This window comes from Rhododendron vialii, chromosome 12a (genome assembly GCF_030253575.1).
Source record: "Rhododendron vialii isolate Sample 1 chromosome 12a, ASM3025357v1".
Classification (NCBI taxonomy): domain Eukaryota; kingdom Viridiplantae; phylum Streptophyta; class Magnoliopsida; order Ericales; family Ericaceae; genus Rhododendron; species Rhododendron vialii.
In genome coordinates this window covers 13,457,604-13,475,961 of record NC_080568.1, presented here as the reverse complement: position 1 = coordinate 13,475,961, position 18,358 = coordinate 13,457,604, and the positions used below count along the sequence as shown (strand labels likewise).

At 45.0% G+C, this 18,358-nt stretch overlaps 3 protein-coding genes across 3 annotated transcripts in view; 1 reads left to right on the top strand and 2 right to left on the bottom strand.

Moving 5' to 3' along the window:
• Window positions 1-4,023, top strand: part of LOC131310778 (probable protein arginine N-methyltransferase 6) — a 28,064-nt gene extending 24,041 nt beyond the window's left edge. Inside the window, exons 10-13 of the mRNA XM_058337973.1 lie at window positions 1,013-1,097; window positions 1,486-1,691; window positions 3,234-3,352; window positions 3,463-4,023. Coding sequence (XP_058193956.1) covers window positions 1,013-1,097; window positions 1,486-1,691; window positions 3,234-3,352; window positions 3,463-3,505 — 453 coding nt within the window. The 3' untranslated portion in view covers window positions 3,506-4,023. The remainder of the gene's footprint in view (window positions 1-1,012; window positions 1,098-1,485; window positions 1,692-3,233; window positions 3,353-3,462) is intronic.
• A 10,152-nt stretch (window positions 4,024-14,175) lies between these two features.
• LOC131309461 (uncharacterized) lies at window positions 14,176-16,879 on the bottom strand. Its single transcript, XM_058336092.1, has 5 exons — window positions 15,754-16,879; window positions 15,280-15,660; window positions 15,024-15,159; window positions 14,291-14,792; window positions 14,176-14,199 (listed from the first exon to the last, which is right to left on the bottom strand). The coding sequence occupies exons 1-5, from the start codon at window positions 16,877-16,879 to the stop codon at window positions 14,176-14,178; spliced, it is 2,169 nt and encodes a 722-aa protein (XP_058192075.1).
• An 857-nt stretch (window positions 16,880-17,736) lies between these two features.
• LOC131309460 (uncharacterized) lies at window positions 17,737-18,354 on the bottom strand. Its single transcript, XM_058336091.1, has one exon. The coding sequence runs from the start codon at window positions 18,352-18,354 to the stop codon at window positions 17,737-17,739; it is 618 nt and encodes a 205-aa protein (XP_058192074.1).
• Between the last annotated feature and the right edge of the window lie 4 nt (window positions 18,355-18,358).

Below are 18,358 nucleotides of genomic sequence, written 5' to 3'. Positions count from 1 at the left end.
TCATCCCTCAATGCACGACCCCACCCAACCTATGCCTTTGTTTTCTTTATGTTTTTTAGTAGGGGTGAGGCGGGGGAGGATAATCACTATGCTTTTGCAAGGGCTTGCTCTTCCTTTGGGTTTATTTGCATTTCACCTTTTAGCACATCACTCTCGTTTTCCTTTATTGATGTGGATCCTAGTAAGCTTTGATTATTGTATTGGTGCCTTGGTGAGAGTTGATTAATTAAACTGGGTTTCCTCTATCTGCTTCTCCTCACATAGCTTAGGCCCCAAATCCCTTCTCTCTCTTGTTCTCTCCTCTTTCTTTCCCAATCACTTTCTCAAAGCACCCACCTTAGCCACCAACCAAATACACTTCAACAACCAATCAACCTTCCCCGGGACCCTATACTCACTGAGATACTAGCATTTGTTGAAGCACAATCAGAATACCCTCATTGCACTTGGGACCTTTTGCTTATATGGTAGCCATCTTCTTCGTGATATCTTCAGTCATAACAGGAGTTCTAAATATCGCCACTTAAGTATCTTATTATTATGTTACAAGCAAGTTAATCAGCTAGCATATTCAAATTGTAGTTGTTCTCTTTACATAATTACAAAGAGCACAAGGAGTTTCGGTTTGACATGGTGGAAATTTATTAGTTTCTTACCTTTGTGCTTGGATTACTCCATGTCTCTAGTGTGAAGCACAGCACGGCAGCAGTGTAAGGATTTTAAACTTGTCTGAAGCAGTTAAAAGTGCAAGTTATTCATCCTTAAGTTGTATTATCAATTTTCAATTTCTGAGACCCTTCATGAGTGGGATGGACTTTCAGGGCATTGGTGTGAGTGCTGGTTTCGGTATTGTTCAGTTATGCCTTTAGGTGTTTTCATCTGGTCCTGTTGCCTAGAGATTGTCTCTAGTGTGGCTCCAACAGCACAAGACTACCCTCCCTGCTTACATTTCTTTTTGCAATATCCATGTCTTAAGCTTTGGAAATTGTAATATGATTGTTCCTGGTGACAGGTAAAGCATGTTGACTGCTATACAATTACAAGGCAGGAGCTAGAATCAGTTACAACAAGGTTTAAATTTAAGTCCATGATGCGGGGTACTCTCTCTCTCTCTCTGTGTGTGTGTGTGTGTGTACACGTGTGTGTATTTTGAAGGCTTTCTGCTTCATTTTAAAGCTAAATGCATGGTGTTGTCTCTAGTGTTTTCACATGTTTCTTTAGCTTAAATGCATCATCCTCTTTTAATCTCAATCGGCCATTTGTTTAGATTTTCTTGTTGATTTTCTCTTTCTATTTGGAACCGTTATTTCTTATCTTAATTCTAGATCTTGTGTTCTTATTGCCTGGTGAAGTAATTATTCACGTTTCTTTTGTTCTCCCTCCAAGGTTTTGCTGACTGATTCTTAGTCATTGTGGCGTAGACTTTCATTAATACTCTTTCTTTTCTTTTCTTCCATTTTTTTTCTTCTTTTTTTTTTTTTCCAGCTCCATTTCATGGGTTTGCTTTCTGGTTCGATGTTGAATTCAGCAGCCCTGAAATATTTTCCAACAACAATAATCAACCATCTTCGGTTATTGAGTCTCCAAATGAGCATCCTACCAATGGTAGTCAGAGGAAGAAGCGTGCAAATCCCAATGAAGCACTTGTGCTGTCCACTGCACCTGAAGATCCTCCAACACATTGGCAACAGGTATTGCTGCCACATAGTTTGTGATGGACTCTGGAGTAGTTTTGTGCTGGAGCATGTACTTATGATCACATACTGAAATGTCAACTCCAGCAACTGGGGTTGTGGCATGGTTTACTTGGTATGGCACAATTGTCCATGAGCATTGAGCATTGGCAGAGGCGCCATTTTCTCATCAAGGAAATCGTGAGTTATAAGAATATTATAGGCCTAACATAACCCAGAGATGATATACCATTTATTAACTTGACCCAAAACCAACTCCATGGATCCATTGGACCACTTGCCTCCAACAAATTTGAAATCACGAAAAAAACCCTAAGCTCCCAAAATGTAGAAACATCGATTTTAGATGATCCAGTTAATCTTTCTTTTGGGCATATATCTGAAGAGTCCTACTGGGCCCATTGCTCCTTGAAGCGGTTAAGCAACCACGGTTTCCAACCCTCAAAACATTGCTCCTTGACATTTTCTTCCTTGGGTTGGGGGCAACACCACTATGTGTAGTTTGCTCTGGTACGTCACCCTTGAGAGCAAGCTTCCGGCTGAGATGGCCAACCTGGCCTTCACCAGTTGGATGTAAATGCAAGTGGTCACCCAAACCCTTGCATCTTTTGTGAGCGGCGAACAGCTTACCCATGTGATTCCGTAGCCTTATCCAATTTCCAATTGCAGTAAGTTATTTGTCATAATCAAGATTCCCTATTTGAGGGTGACTCAAAATATATGTATTTGTAATCATCAATTCCTGACATTGGCCCCTAACCCATGTGTGATTCCAGTGGCGGTAGTAGGTACTTAGATTTTATAGGAGCTGCGATGTAAAATTATTAACCTTTGACGAGTGAAAATCCACAATCTCTGGAAGTGCCAGAGAAACATTTGCGTTTCTATGGTCCTTACTGTACTGCTAAAAGTTAGTGTTTTGAAACAAGGAATTAGTCGATGATTAATCGCTGGTAGGGCCTATCCGATTCGGTCTGACTGATGATTAATCGCCGATTACTAATTAATATGCACTGATTAATCACCGATTAATCTGATTAATCGCTTGAAGGTGGCCAACCGCCTGACTAGCGCGTAGCAACTTTTAGAACATTGCTTAAATTATACAACTTTTCGGCAGGCTTTTTCAATATGATTATGCCAAAATTTGCCAATGCCGTTGTGTGTTTCGAATTTCTGTGGTCCTTACTGTACTGCTATGATTTTTTTGTATACCCACAGTTTTATTTTCAAATGATTTGCTCACTATGCCTGCTGCTATAGAAACCATGAGTTTTAGGTTTCGAAATCTTACTATATACTTGTTTAGCTATATTTGCGAGTGTGGCATCTATGTTTCTTGTATGTATTTACACACAAAGGATGAGCATCCTGTCATTTGTCTCTTATGTACACGTGGAACATTCTGGAAACATACTGAATGCACAATGGTAACATGTGATGCATTCTCTCTTTTTTGTTCTTAACTATTCCTTTTCCTTTTCCTTTGCCATTTCCATTATTATTTTATTCCAATTTGGTTAACATTCACTTTTGCAGACGTTAATCTACTTTTACGATCCAATAGAGGTGGAACAAGATCAACAAATTGAAGGAGCTGTGACATTATCGCAAAGCAAAGAAAACCCTCGATTCATGAATATCCATCTTGAATATGCGTATGTTGCAGTAATAATCAGCTTATGAGACTTCCGTCCCAACTCTGTTTTTTAAGTTTTATATAAGCATAAAATAGCAGCATCCTCACGTTGATCTTTTACTTTTGCAGATCTGGTGGCCGTTCATTTGTCAAAGAGTCAGTAATGCGATAATAAGAGTCTCTTAACTCTACGTGTGGTGGTTCGTTAAGTTAAAGCTCGAATAACTCTATCTGGTTCAACTGGTGGCTAGACTGTTCTCTGCAGGAATGTTGAATTAAATTGGAAAAATCTAACAGTTTCAGAGGCCGAGTTGATGGGGTTTCAAGGCTTTGAGTTCCACAAAGCCTGATAAGAAATTGTAAGTTTAATCTAACTTCGACTGCTAACATAGGTGTATCGGCTTATGCAGAATTTGCTGCGAACCCTGTGGGTGTTTCAAGAACGACATTATTTCCATGGGGTTATTGAGGGAATTTTCAATTGTTTATTGTCGATGTTGCCTCTTTGAGGCCATTTTGTTGACTTTTCCCTGTTGACGGAAATTTCTGCTTCTGTAATTGTGTTTGGATTGCAACCTGTTTAGTAATTTTTGTCATAATCTTCCATTTCTTGATATTTAAATTTTCGTTAAATTATGGATCGTTGGACAACATTCTATTCTTGATGGATATGTATTTGTTCTCTCATAACACTTGGGCGCATTTCTCCATCCTCTTATTAGTTGTCTTAGCTTGCAAACGCTTTCTCATTAATTCTTTTTTTAAAGCGCTTCTTTTTATTTGAACTATTTTAAAAAGTGCTTTCTAATTGCAACCTTTTTGCTACTGTAGGTTTTTCATCTCTCTCTCTCTCTCTCTTGCTTTTTTAGCTCGCTCGAGTGTCTCGATGAATATGTTTTTGCTCAATTTTCTTGATTGATAGTCCACGGATGTTAGTCAGAAGATTTCTTGAGTTAGTGAACCTAAGGAGAGCGTATGGAATAGAAACTGAACTACTGATAACACCTCTTTAGAATCGAATAAACTATCATAATCCAAACTTCTTGTGCTTCATCCCATTCTCAGTTTCTTACCAAATGCTCCAGCTAATCTCTCCTATGAGTCTATGACTAAAACTTATGGATAGATCCCGACCAGATAGGCAACCGAGTTGGATATGCATGTAGTGGGGATGCCATGCCGCACTCTTGAAAAGAAAAGTGATGCCTGATTTTTCATTCCTGAAATCTCTCATGAAAAGGTACGTTGGCTTGCACTCATCGCACCTGCTCCATCTGCAGGCTTTGTGGTTAGTTGATGGTGTGGTGCAACTATTTGGACAATCACCTACCGTTGATTGCCAACTGCCTTATTGAACGGTAGGTCATTTAATCTACATCGTAGGATTCTATCCAACGGTTGGAATCAATCGGATGCATGACCCTTGAAACGGGTGCGTGGCAGCCCACCCATAACTAGGCCATATTACAACGGTTATATGTTATTTTTTCAGTTGGTATTCTATCTATTAGCATTTGTGCAAATGCATACTCTTTGTATTTTGAAGATAAATTTGCGGTAACCTGATGGTTAACATTTGGTGGAAACAAATACTGTCTTTTAGGAAAATGACTTAGTTAGGCATCTCAAAGTCGAAGTGATATTGTGTTTCAAATTTGTTGAAGAGACGTCATCATATTTCAATTTTAGAAGACTAGATTTATAACATAATTCTTTGATGAACAAAAATTATTTCCACCAATGGAAATCTCTCTAAAAACCGTTACAAGAAAATTTCTCTCCCCTTTACCCATTCAGTTAAAATTAATCCTAGTTCCACCTACAAGTAGTATTAATTAACGATTATAAAAACCATAATGCTGGTATTATTATTATTATTTAAATAAGGGCAACTTTTGGTGCTAATAATGGTTCAATTATTAGGTAGTCATGGACATCTTATTCACTCCCAACTTGAGTTCCTTGTTTTGTTTTCTCTGCTGGGTGACACTTCCACTCCAATTTTGTATGCAATCCATTTCGACCGATCTTTGTCCTATTAAAGTGCACTAACTCATTTCAATATCCTTAGTAGTATCTTAATCTTCTCCAATACCTGAATATACTTTATTAATTACTATTGGCATGATTAAACAAACCATTTCATTGTCTGTATCTTGATATATATGGAGTGGTAGTATATTTTAGCGTTAGACATGTAGTAGGATTAGTGGAAACATGCTCTGCTATTAGCCTATTGCTATATGTTTTTAATTGTTGCATGATCTTTTGTTTTGTACTGCAATGTGATGTACTAGCACACAATTCGTCAATAATTCGATCCAGCTAATTTTGATAGATCTCAATCTTTGCATGGTTTCAATTTTATTTGTTTGTTCGGTGAGATTCAATTTGATATTCTTTAATTTCCCTCTTTCTTTGGGTTAATTTGTTAGGGAATTAAACTCCAACCCACTTTTCAAATCCTTTCACTTTTTGTATTTTGTTGATCTATATGTGTCATTTTGAAGGCTTACTTTTGTAGTTGGAAGTCTATTACTCCAACAAACTCTTCAACTCATTTCTAAAAAAAATTATGTTATCTTTTTTAGGTGAAAATTAAGGGAACCACAATGTAAAGAGTTACTAGCTAAGTCGGCAATTTTGAAGAGCTAGCTAGCTAAATCATCCACAAAGCTTGGTGCTCTCAAGTGTTGTGTTGGAGCAAGTTTTGTCTGTGTGCCTCTTCAAAATATCTGAGAAAAATTATTTGAAGAGTGCATTGAAAATGTTCTAAACTTTTGAATAACAGTTTTGGATGAGGAAAATTAGTACCGACGAGAATCGAGTAATAAGTTCTTGTATTTATAAAATATCAGCAATAAAACACCACACGAACTAATTGTATACGTTATGTCAGCCTGCTTTATCATTCTTAAATCCGGTTGAATCGGATAGCAGAGGTGGAAACCCGATACGAATTGACCAATATGTGAAATCATAGGGAAGATGTTTGTGATTAGGTGTGATCTTAAATTGATTGCCCTTAACCCTTGATTAGTTGTTTTTTTCCCATACAAATTAATCTTCTCATTGCTCACAATATTTTACTCCCAGTTGCGTAGTGTATGTGTCTAATTAAAGAATGAGGTAATTAAGCCGCCATTATTGAGCATATATAAACAATCAGATTTCATGCAATCTTTACTCGTAAATTAACCTTAACCACTGATTATAAGAGAAAAAGGTACTGGTGCTAGCTGAATTCTTTACTTCATTTTTTTTTTTTGGTGAACAACTTAAAAGTGGTGCAACAAAAGAAACACAACTTTCCGTGAGATAAGCTAGCCGTGGGCGTCATAGAATAATACCATTCCAGAAAGCACTTATTGGAGTAATCATTGTGCTAATCTGCAATCGAAACCCGTACGGGGGCTTCAAAATAGTATCAGTGGAAACTTTTGTCCTCGATCGCAAAAAATTGGAAAGTACTGAATGCGCTAGCCTCATATAGCTATACTCCAGAAGAGACCTTGCATAAGTTCTTTGATACAATTTCCAAGTCTACCTGATTTGCAAGACTCTAGAATATACACACACACGCTTAGGATCCAATGAGGGATCCCGCACGGCCTTACCGTGTGAGACTCCCCTTTCCCGATCAAATTGCGACGATCCGAGCCGCTCAAAGTGTGCAGAACGTGATTTTAATGGTACTCGCTAGAAATCAGAAAAAAAATGATCGGGAAGGGCTTGATCCAAGCAGTTTTTTACTGAACCGTTCAATAAAAAATTGTTCGGATCAAGCCCTTGCCGATCATTTTTTTTGCTGATTTCTCGCGGGTACCCTTAAAATCACGTTCTGATCACTTTGAGCGGCTCGGATCATCGTAATTCGATCGGGAAAGGGGAGTCCGGCACAGTAAGGCCGTGCGGGATCCCTTAGGAGATCCGGACTGTGTGTGTGTGTATATATATATATATATATATATATAATACTCCCTCCGTCCCTTTTTAAGTGTCCTGCTTCGTAACTCCAACTTATTAAAAAGACATCATCATTACACCTTTCACATCAACTTTTTCCTCCACTTTCCCTACTTACCCATCATCATTACACTTTTACTCATTAACTTTTTAAAATAAAATCTACTTTTAGGGACAAAATAGACAATACACCAACTTTTACCCCCTTAACTTTACAAAATGGACACTTATTAAGGGACAGCCCAAAATAAAATACTGGACACACAAAAAGGGACGGAGGGAGTACTAATTAATTAATTTTGCAAAAGTCCTGATTTCTGATTAATTAGAGCAAGAATCTAGAATGAAAATTAATTTTGCAAAGTTCTGATTAATTAGAACAAGTCCAAAATTTAAAGACAATTAATATTGAAAAGTAGGCCAAAACCAGCCATGGTCATGATTGATCATGGACCGGACCATGGGCGGTTTCGGCCTAATTTTTTACTTGAGCAGCATTGCTCAATCAGTTTGGGAAAACGGATCGGAATTTAGAACCAAATGTTCTAGTATTTTGAATTCATAACCATTAACTCCATTAATCGTACGTGTTTCTAGAAGTACATTAACATATAGATCGAACATGAATATATATAGAAGAATCAGACGATGACAACCAAGTTTGATGTAGTATTAAATTCCACTATCAAGATTCAAGACCAACCAGCAGACAACTAACTTATATATATACACACACCACGGATTCAATGAGGGATCCCTTACCAGTCTACCGTGCGGACCTCCCATTTTCCGAGCAAATTTCGATGATCCGAGCCGCTCAAAGTGTGCAGAACGTGATTTTAAGGGTATTTGCGAGAAATCGGCAAAAAAAAAATAACCGGGAAGGGCTTGATTTGAGCAGTTTTTTACTGAACTGTTCAATGAAAACTGCTCCGATCAAGCCCTTTTCAGTCATTTTTTTTGCTGATTTCTCGCGGATATCCTTAAAATCTCGTTCTGATAACTTTATATATATATATATATATATATATATATATATATATATATAGTCCTTATCCAGTGAGGGATCCCGCACGGTTTTACCGTGCGGACCTCACTTTTCCGATCAAATTTCGATGATCCAAACCGCTCAAAGTGATCAAAACCGTGCGGGATCCCTCACTGGATAAGGACTATATATATTTACACTTTACCCCCTCAACACTCACACTTCCCCCCTTGTTTCATTACACGCCGTTCACAGCTTAACGCATACCAGAGAGAGAGAAACGCGGACGAACGAAGAACGAAGAAGAGGAAGAGAAGAAGAACGAAGACGACGACGAAGATTGAAGGCAGACGACCAAGGTATCTCTCTCTCTCTCTCTCTCTCTCTCTCTCTCGAACGAACGAAAAATTTGGTTAGGGCGCCGATTATGATTCAACAAAAATTAGGGCTTTTTTTTCCATTGGAACCTAGCTCTCTCTCTCTCTCGAGATCGATCTCTGCATTTTCAGCGAAAACCAGAACGGATTTTTGGATTTTTGGAACTCGAACCAAAAAGAGGGCTTTTTTGAACGACGATTTTGATTTTAGGGTTAGTGTTTGAAATTCGTGATATTACTCTTCTTATGCCTTTCTCTTTAAGTGCTGGTTTGGTTTTACCATAGAACATATCAATTGGTCGGGGAATAGGTGGGGGCATTGAATCTTCCATACTGCCAGCACCCAATCCTTGCGTTTGTGCTAGCTGAGCACGGTTCTGCCATGACTTAAAGATACTGTATACACTTGTAACATTGTTCACCCACTTTAGGCTGTTGGGGGAAATTGGATGTAGCATTAGTATACACTTGTGTGTGGCCCGTGATATCTGGTTCGAGTCCTTCCTCCGCTAGTTCAGTGGCTTCCTAGCCTTCTCCACGTAGCCTGCACAGTGAGCGCACGACTAAGACCTGGCCGGGGGTCGCCCGGCAAGGCCCTCCGGCGAGAGGATAAGTATGTGCAGAAAGAAAGGGAAGAGACTAGGGTTTTGAGTGGGTATTTGCATGTATCAGTGCGTACCTGCCCAGAGGCGTTATCCTCTGGTATTTATAGAGCCTCCCTGACTTGCTCTCCAAGCACGGGCACATGCCTTGCGCGGGCCAGGCGATGTCACAGTGACGTCATTGAACAGATCTGGTAACCACTTCTGGGGGTGAGCTGGTACTCCCATGTGCGTTCTCGATTATCTCTTGGCATAACCGTCTCCACGCGTGGGTGGGTACGTGGCCGCGCAGGTGGCCGAGCCCATAAGAACCTGTCGATTGCCGAGCTTGAAGGGAAGCCGAGCCCGAAGGGAATTCGGGCTAGGCGAACGTCGTCTACGGAGCAGCCCCCAAATGGTGGCCGAGCTTGACACAAATCCTCTCCGTCGCCGGACGCAAGGCAAAGGCAGAACCAACGACTGGTACGCCTCGGTTGAGGTCGAGCCCCGGTGGAGTGGGTCAGCTGCCCCGTGCGGTAGATGGCGGTGGCAGAGGAGTAGAGGTGGTCCCTGGTGTAATTGCGGTTGAGCTCGGCCTACTACAATAGCCCCTCAATCTCAGCCGTCGCCAAGCGCGCGGTTGAGATTGATGTTAAAATTAGGCCGAGCCTTCTTAACGCCGAACATGGATTACGGTTGCTGGGCAGAATTTGGCCGAGCCTAAGCACTTTTCAACAAACCGTCACGGACAAGAACCAAGGGAGGCACGCCAGGTGTCTATCTCTGGTTGAGTACGGCTGACAGGGAAACGGCTGGCACGCGTGCAGCTCTGCAAGTCTAACCTGTCATCGCCACGTGTCGAGCACTTATGGGCGGGATGTTCGAACTTCCAACCCTAGCCTTATATAAAGGACGATGAGATGAGAGAGAGAGGTTACAAACTCTCTCTCTCTAGAACTCCATAGTCAGAGCTTCGTTCGTCTTCCTTTCCAGATTTCCAGAAGATTCAATCACCAATCCTTGCAAAAGCTTCAGGTACTTCTTCGACTCTGATTTCTCCTTTCATTTCTGCGACTTTCAAGCCTTTTCCCTTGCGATTCTGGGTTTTTCAAGGGGTTTTTGTTCTGTGTGAACAGTACGAAGGTTGAGATGGACGACTGTTCATCTTCGCCTTCATCCTGTTCTTCCAAGCCCCAACTTGTCGTTGGCTGGGTTTGGCCGACGCCGAGCCCAACGATTAGAGTCTTAGATTCTCCCGAGCTTGAATCTCCATAGGACGAAGATAGGGTGGGCCAGTAGGGTAGCCGAGCGTAGGGAGATCCTCATTCGTCGTCGACGATAAGGTTTCTCATCATTTTCTTGTGTTGATAGGTCTGGCTCACCCAGTCATAGTCATTTCTTCCGACTCTGAAAGCTTAGGGGACGATTCTGGAGACTCAATAATTCGCGAGTGTGTGGAGAGACACAGAAGCCGACACCAGATTTCTTCCATCGCCTCGAACATGTCTACTGACACCAGCGACTCAAATGCCAAACGCGTATACGAGTACGGCGAAGAAGGGTTTGTTACCGAGCCTGAAATCACGTTGACGCCGTCAACGCATTCTGAGGCCGAACCCCAACTTAGGCCAGAGGCCGAATCTAGGCTCCATACTCAAGCCGATGCTGTCTCTCCTAGGCATAGTGAGGCTCAATCTGAGAACAACGAGGTCGCTGACCTCTATGAGAGGGGTCAGGTTTGCCCTCACGCCCATTTCTTCAGGGGAGACCCTAGGGAGTACCAAAATTTTTGCCGAGAATACAGTATCCCTGACGATGTTGTAATCAGCCAAGTGGCGAGCAACAGAATAAAGGACACGAGGGGACACCATCCCGAGCACATCACTGTCCCTTTGATGGCGATATGTGAGGCTGGGTTGAGGTTCCCTCTCCACCCCTTCTTGAGGAAACTTCTGGCTCGTTTCAGCATCGTCCCACATTACTTTGCTATCAACAGCTACCGAATAGTAATGTCGGTGATCAAGTTGAAGGAGCTCCACAACCTTGAGTTCACCGTCGCTGACCTTTTCCACACCTACATTATGTCTAGGCACGGCCAGACCGAGCGTCGATACTTGCCGACACGCAGCAAGAAACAACCATTAGTAGATGGCTTGCCCGACACTGACAAATGGGCCAATTTTTATGTCGAAGTGAGTGGTAACTTTGAGTTCGGCAACCAGTCTAACCGTAGATTCAGCGTTCCAAAGATCAAAGACTTCAGAGGTAGCTCGACCACCTTTGTTGTAGCCGAGCTTGGACATTTGTAAACTTTTTCGACCGTTGACTGTTGTTTCTTCTTGCAGATCACCGAGCCATCATAAAGACTCAACAGTCTCTGTCCGTCGAGGTGCATGTCAATATCCTCTTGTCACAAGCTTGTAGAGACGCGCCGACGTTGCTCGGTTAAGAGCCGTCCTACAAGGGAAAGCTCAGGAGGAGGGGAAAGGAGGCGGGGCCGAGCACAGAAGGTCAAAGCCGAGGGAAGAAGGCGGGGCCAACAAGAGGCAACAAACAGTCGAGAGTGAAGTTGCCAACGTTCAGGAAGTTGGCTGAATTCTAGTTTCAAGAGAGTCGGCAGGCCGAGCACCCAGGTATTCATATTCCGCTGCAAACGCTCATTCCCGAACATACCGGTGAGATGGGCCGACGAAATGTTGTCCGGGTAAACATCAGGGACGGTAAAGCCGTCCGTCAGGAGTCTGGGCCAATCGAGCCTGCTGAAAAGAGGCAGAAGGTAACTCAGGACTTTTTCCCGACCAAACCGCCGACTCCCCGTCCGAACGAGAAGGAGAGGACCGAATCATCAACTGCTAGTGGATCGAAGGCAACCCAAAAACCTTCGGGCTCGGCTGGCCCTGTCGCCGCCCAAGAGTTTGCCCCATCATACGCCTTGGCCGAAGGCAGAGTCGTTTCAGTGGAGGATTCTGTCAAGGTTGAGCCGGGGCTGGCCACTACATTGCTTCCGGGATTGGCTTTGCCGAACGACATGGAAAAATTCCCTGAGGGCCTCCAACCGAGTCTGGTTCATGAGAGTGCTTACCTCGTTCAGGAATTATCCGAACATAGTCCTTTTCCTCTGACCATTGCTTTACTGCTTGAGTTTTTCCGAGCTGAAGTTCTTTCCGTTTTGACAGGCCGGGCAGGCTTTGCTTCGTTTGTCAAAGAGTGCCGAGCTTGTGGTGGCCGAGCGTGCTCGGTTTCACGAGGATTTGAAGATCGAACGTGAGAAAGTGAGGAGTTACAAGGGCAGCCTGAAAACGGCGAAGACTCAGATAGCCGAGCTTGAGAAGGAGAAAGACGAGATGGAAGAGAAGCTGAAGAAGGCCAAATGTGAGGTGGCTAGGGTGTTGAAGAAAGAGAAGAGGAAGATGAAGGAGGTGGATGGAGCAGCGTATCAGGCTGGCTCTGACCGTGCCGGAGCCGAGTATATGAGGGATGTTCGGTCTATGGTAAATGATGCCATTAGGATGAGGGTCCCCATTGCCTACTGGACGGGATACAAGGACGGCGTGAAGGCGGCTTGTGGGGTCATGCAGCTGGAGGCTGACATGAATTTGACGAAGTCAATTCCAGCCCCGGTTACACCCGAGCTCGTTCTCCCCTACACTGAAGAGGAATGTGCGCTCCTCCCTCCTGAGGAGTTTCTCGAGAGTGAAGATGACGTTGAAGACCTCACCGAAGCCGACACCGACGCTATAGCTGTAGATGGCTCTGGTGGGAAGAAAGAACAGTGGGAATATGGCTGAGGACGCCGATCCCAAGACGGCTGCGGACGCCGATCATGAGCCCATGAATGTTGATAGGAGCGCCGAGGTCGAGGCTGATGTTGACACCCTTGCCCCAGGAGCTACTGTTAACGCCGAGGAAGCTGCTCAGGGTTGAGGGAGAGAGATTTGCAGGTACCGGACTTTGGGTGGCCGGCTACCGTAGACTACAACTCATTATTTCAGTTTTTTTTTTTTAACTCCTTTTTTTTTGGACTGGACGGATCCGAACTTGGATTTTGCCGTTCCAGATGTAAGGTTGTTGGCTTTAAACATGTCGTCGAGCTTGAACTCGTGATCTTTTTTTTAATGGATGCCTTCTCTTTTGCAATGTTTTTACTTGTCTTGTCGAGTTTGGCATGCATGCTTGTTTGGAATTGTAGTTGTTCGTAGCCCCCACTTTGGTCTGGGTTCGGCTTAATAGTATGGATGTCGGCCATTGTAGAAATGGCTGATTGTGGGTGATTGCTGAGCCTTGACCAAAGTATAGTAGAATGGAGTGGAGAGTGTGCCGAGCGTGGTGTTGTGCTCAGCTATTTTGCTAGTTTAGTAGGTGATGCTTAGGTTAGCTGCCGAGGTTTGTGGAGTGTCCGTACCTGTGGTTTAGGGCTCGGCCAAGGTGCCAGCCCCTAGGAGAGGTTATGAGGTGTTGTAATGTTTGTGGGTGGTTTGCACACCAAAATGTGAGTGTAACCAGGCTGTGGCCGACCTCATTGTCTTGCCAAGCCGAACCGGAGCCCAAATTCCAGCCATATTGTGTGTCTTTGGGCTCGGTGGACCTGATGTCCGTTTTGCTTCTTTGGGCAGTAATCGTGGCCGAACCAGAGGCATAGGAGCCGTTTGTGGGTGTGACCGAGGTCAACGTTTGTGGTTGGCCAAGTAAGCCGAGGTAAAATATAAAGTAAGGAAAAGGAATTTGGAATTGCAAATGACAACTGCCAGATAAAATTTCTTTGACTCCACAAACATGAAGTACAGGTTGAAATGTAAAGACTTGGGCCGAAGCCAATAAAGAAAAATAGGATAGGCAGTGGCCGAACATGAGGCACACTGTTGGGATTTCGGCTACATGTATGCCTTCTTGAGGTTCTGTGCATTCCATGGGTTAGTTAGAACTTTCCCATTCATGTCCTCCAGCACGTAAGCACCTTCTCCAGCAATCTTGACAATACGAAAAGGTCCCTCCCAGTTGGGCTTGAATTTTGTTTTCTTGCTAGCTTGCACAACTTTTCGCCAAACCAAATCGTCTGGCTTGAACTTTTTGACTCGCACGCTGCGGTTGTATCCCTTGGCCACCTGCTGCTGGTATTCAGCGAGGTGCAGGCGAGCGTCATCACGCTTCTCTTCTGCCAAAATCAGCTCTTGTGCCATAGCGTCGTCGTTTGTTTTGGGGTAAAATGTTTCTGTTCTGAGAGTTGGAAACTTGGACTCCAACGGGATCACGGCTTCCATGCCGAACGCCATTGAAAATGGTGTCTGGCCCGTTGAACGCCTTGGTGTAGACCGGTAGGCCCATAGAACGCGTGGCAATTCTTCAGCCCATTTTCCTCTTTTGGAGTTTAGCCGACGCTTGATGCTGGCGCAGACGGTTTTGTTTGTGGCCTCTGCCTGGCCATTTCCCTGGGGGTAGGCTGGTGTGGAGTTGAAGAAATGTATCCCAAACTCGGCACAAAGGTTGGTGAGGTTCTTGCCGACGAACTGAGTTCCGTTGTCAGAGACAATGGCGTATGGGACGCCGAAGCTGGTAACAATGTTTCACCATACGAATCTTCGGACATTAGCCTCAGTTGTCGTTATGAGGGGTTCAGCTTCAACCCATTTGGAGAAGTAGTCCGTTGCTGTAATCAAAAACTTGAAGCCTCCAGGAGCCGTTGGCAGCTTTCCCACGATATCAAGCCCCCATTGGGCAAAGGGCCAGGGACTAGTGATGGGGGAAAGGTTCTGGGCAGGCTATTTCGGGATAGGTGAAAACAGTTGGCACGGTCGGCATCTACGGACAACTTCTTCGCAGTCTTTCTTCATGTTCTTCCAGAAGTAACCTTGACTCATGGCACGTTGACAAAGGGAGCGGCCGCCAGAGTAGCAACCGCAGCTGCCTGAGTGAAGTTCTGTCAGAATTTCAGACACTTGGGTGGGGTGGACAACGAGGAGATACGGTCCGGAGATGGATTTCCTGTATAGTTGGCCGCTTTCAGAAAGCCAGTAGTAAGCGGCCTTGTTTCTCACACGGTAAGCCTCCTTCTTTTCTGTGGGTAGGGTGTCGTGCTTTAGGAACGCAACGATCTCATCCATCCAGCTAGGACCGAGTTCGACATTGAGTACCTCTGGAGTGGGCTCAAAAGACGGGCGGCTAATGCTGCCGAAGTTGATGGTTCTGAATTCTGAGGCTGTGGATGCCGACGCGAGGCCTGCAAGTGCGTCAGCGTGTGCGTTGTGCTCGCGGTTGATCTGTTCGATGCTAAAATTGCGAAACTGAGAGATGAGCTCAGCTGTCGTGGCTTGGTATTTCAACATTCGAGGGTCCCGAGCTTCATAGTCACTGAGTACTTGGTTAACGATGAGTTGGGAGTCGCAGTAGACAACGAGGTTGGTGACTTTCATCGCGATGGCTGAGCGTAAGCCAGCAAGGAGGGCTTCATATTCAGCTTCATTGTTGGTGGCTGGGAAGTCGATGGTGAGGGAGCTTTCATGAAGTGTTCCACAAGGTGAGACCAAGACTACCTCCACTCCGGCTCCGTTGCTGTTGGAAGCCCCGTTGACGTTAAGTCTCCAAGTCTCGCCTTGAAAAAGGTGCCATGGCATGGTCACGGAGCTACGTTCGGCTACGTCTGGTGGGGTTGGAGCATTGAGTGCCACTGTGTCTGCTGGAGTGAGTTCTGCTATGAAGTCGGCCAACACCTGGCCCTTAATTGCCGTTCGTGGCTCAAAGCTGATGTCGAAGTTCGCAAGTTTGACAGCCCATTTTGAAACCCGGTTGGAGAGATCTGCCTTCCGAAAGAAAGCTTTGAAGGGGTGTTCTGTTAAGACGGTGATTGGGTGGGACTGGAAGTAGTGCAATAGTTTCCTCACCGCCGAGACGAGAGCAAGGGCTAGTTTCTCCAGCGGAAGATTCCGTGTTTGTGCCGAAAAAAGTGTTTTGCTTGTGAAGTATATCGGCTTCTCATCAGCCCCTTCCTGGCGAACGAGTGCAGAACTGACCGCATGGGCGGAGACAGCAAGATACAAATATAGGGTCTTGAATTCTTTTGGCTTTACCAATAGTGAGGCCGAGCTGAGGTACTCTTTGAGTTTAGCCAAAGAGGAGTCACACTCTGGTGTCCATTCGAAGTTGCGTCGGCTCTTGCCTTTCAACGCATTGAAGAAGGCATGGCACTTGTCGGAGGACTTGCTAATGAACCGGTTCAAAGCGGCTGACATTCCAGTCAGCCGTTGTACTTCCTTGATTGTTCTTGGTGGCCGCAAATCTGCAATGGCTTTAATCTGGTTGGGGTCGGCCTCAATACCGTGCCTGGTGACCAAATGTTTGAGAAATTTCCCAGCACTTACGTCGATCACACACTTCTCGGGGTTTAGGCGGAGCTTGTAGAATTTGAGTATGTCGAATATTTCCTTCAGCTCCTGGAGATGGTTGCTCTCCTTCTGGCTTTTGACGACAAGGTCGTCGACATAGGCTTCCAAAGTGTGGCCAATTTGGGCATGCATCATCTTGAATATGGCACGGTTGAATGTGGCGCATGAGTTTTTAAGGCCGAATGGCATGACGCGGTAACAAAAAAAAATGCCGTAAGGGGTAATAAAGGCTGTTTTTTCCATGTCATCTGGGTCCATGGCTATTTGATGGTAGCCACGGTAGGCGTTGAGGAAGCTTAGCCGAGCATGTCCTGCTGTTGCGTCAACCAGTTGATCGATCTTGGGAAGTGGAAACTAATCTTTTGGACAAGCGTCGTTAAGGTTGGTGTAGTCGACGCAAACTCGCCATTTGCCATTTTTCTTCTTAACGACCACCGTGTTTGAAAGCCAAGTTGGGTACTGCACTTCTTGGATGGCATTAGCTTCCAGTAGCCGCTTTACCTCTTCTACGACCGCTTTACCTCTTCTACGACAGCATCGGCATGTTCGGTGGCCGAGCGTCGCGCTTTCTGGACCACTGGCTTCGCGTCCTTTTTGATGTTGAGAGAGTGGCAGATAAAATCTGGGTCGACCCCTGGCATTTCGTTGGGGGTCCACGCGAAGACTTTTATGTTGTCCTTTAGGTAGCGGAATGTTTCTTCCCGGTCGTCATCGCTGAGTGAGGATGCAATTAAGAAGAAACGTGAACCGTCCTCGTTGAGGGGCAATGGGATTAGGTCCTCTTCGGTTTTGTCCTCAGCTCTCTGGCCGACGTCGTCGATCACAGCCATGTCGGGGACTTCAACCCATTGAACTTGTTTGGCCTTGGCGGAGTTGTGGATAGCCAAGACGTAGCACTTTTTGGAGGCTACTTGGTCACCTCGCAGATCTTCCTGTCGTCCATTGGAGCCGATGAAGCGGACAACCTGGTGGTAGGTTGAAGTGATTGCTTGCATGTCACGAAGCCAGGCTCGGCCAAGAATTGCGTTATACGGGCTCGGCACGTTGACGACGATGAACTCAACGGTCAACGTTTTCGAACCTGCGACGACTGGAAGGAAGATTCGACCGAGTGGCTAAACCGGTGCTCCGTTGAATCCGATGAGAGGGACTTCGGCGGGTTGTAGGGCTGACTCTGGGAGGTCAAGCTTTTTGAACAAATCATAGTACATCACCTCTGCTGAGCTTCCCTGGTCGATGAGGATTCTCTTGACATCGTGGACTCCGATTTGCACGGTAACGACGAGAGCATCAGATTGTGGAGTTTGTATGAACTCAAGGTTGCGCTCGGTGAAAGTTATGGTCCACTTGGGCGTTTTGTCTGGGCGCGGGCGCTTTGACCCGGGTCCTACCGCAAGTACCTGTTTAGAAGTGGAGGCGCGATCGAGGTCGACTCGGAGGTGTGCTTCGGATTCTTTTGTCACTTGGCCGTGGATGACATGTATCGTCGGCCGTGGCTCATTGAGGTTGGGATTTCCGACAGGTGGGCGGGCGGGTGTTTTTGCTCGATCAATGTGTTGGTCGAGATGGCCTTGGGCCACCAATCGTTCCAACAACGCCTTGTACGGAGCACATGCCGTCGTGTAGTGGCCGAGCTCATTGTGATATGAGCACTTCTTCCTCGGGTTCTGATCCGTTTGGCCGTTGTCCGTGCTGAGCTTGCCTTGCGGCCACTCGAACCATGGTTGCCTCATGATT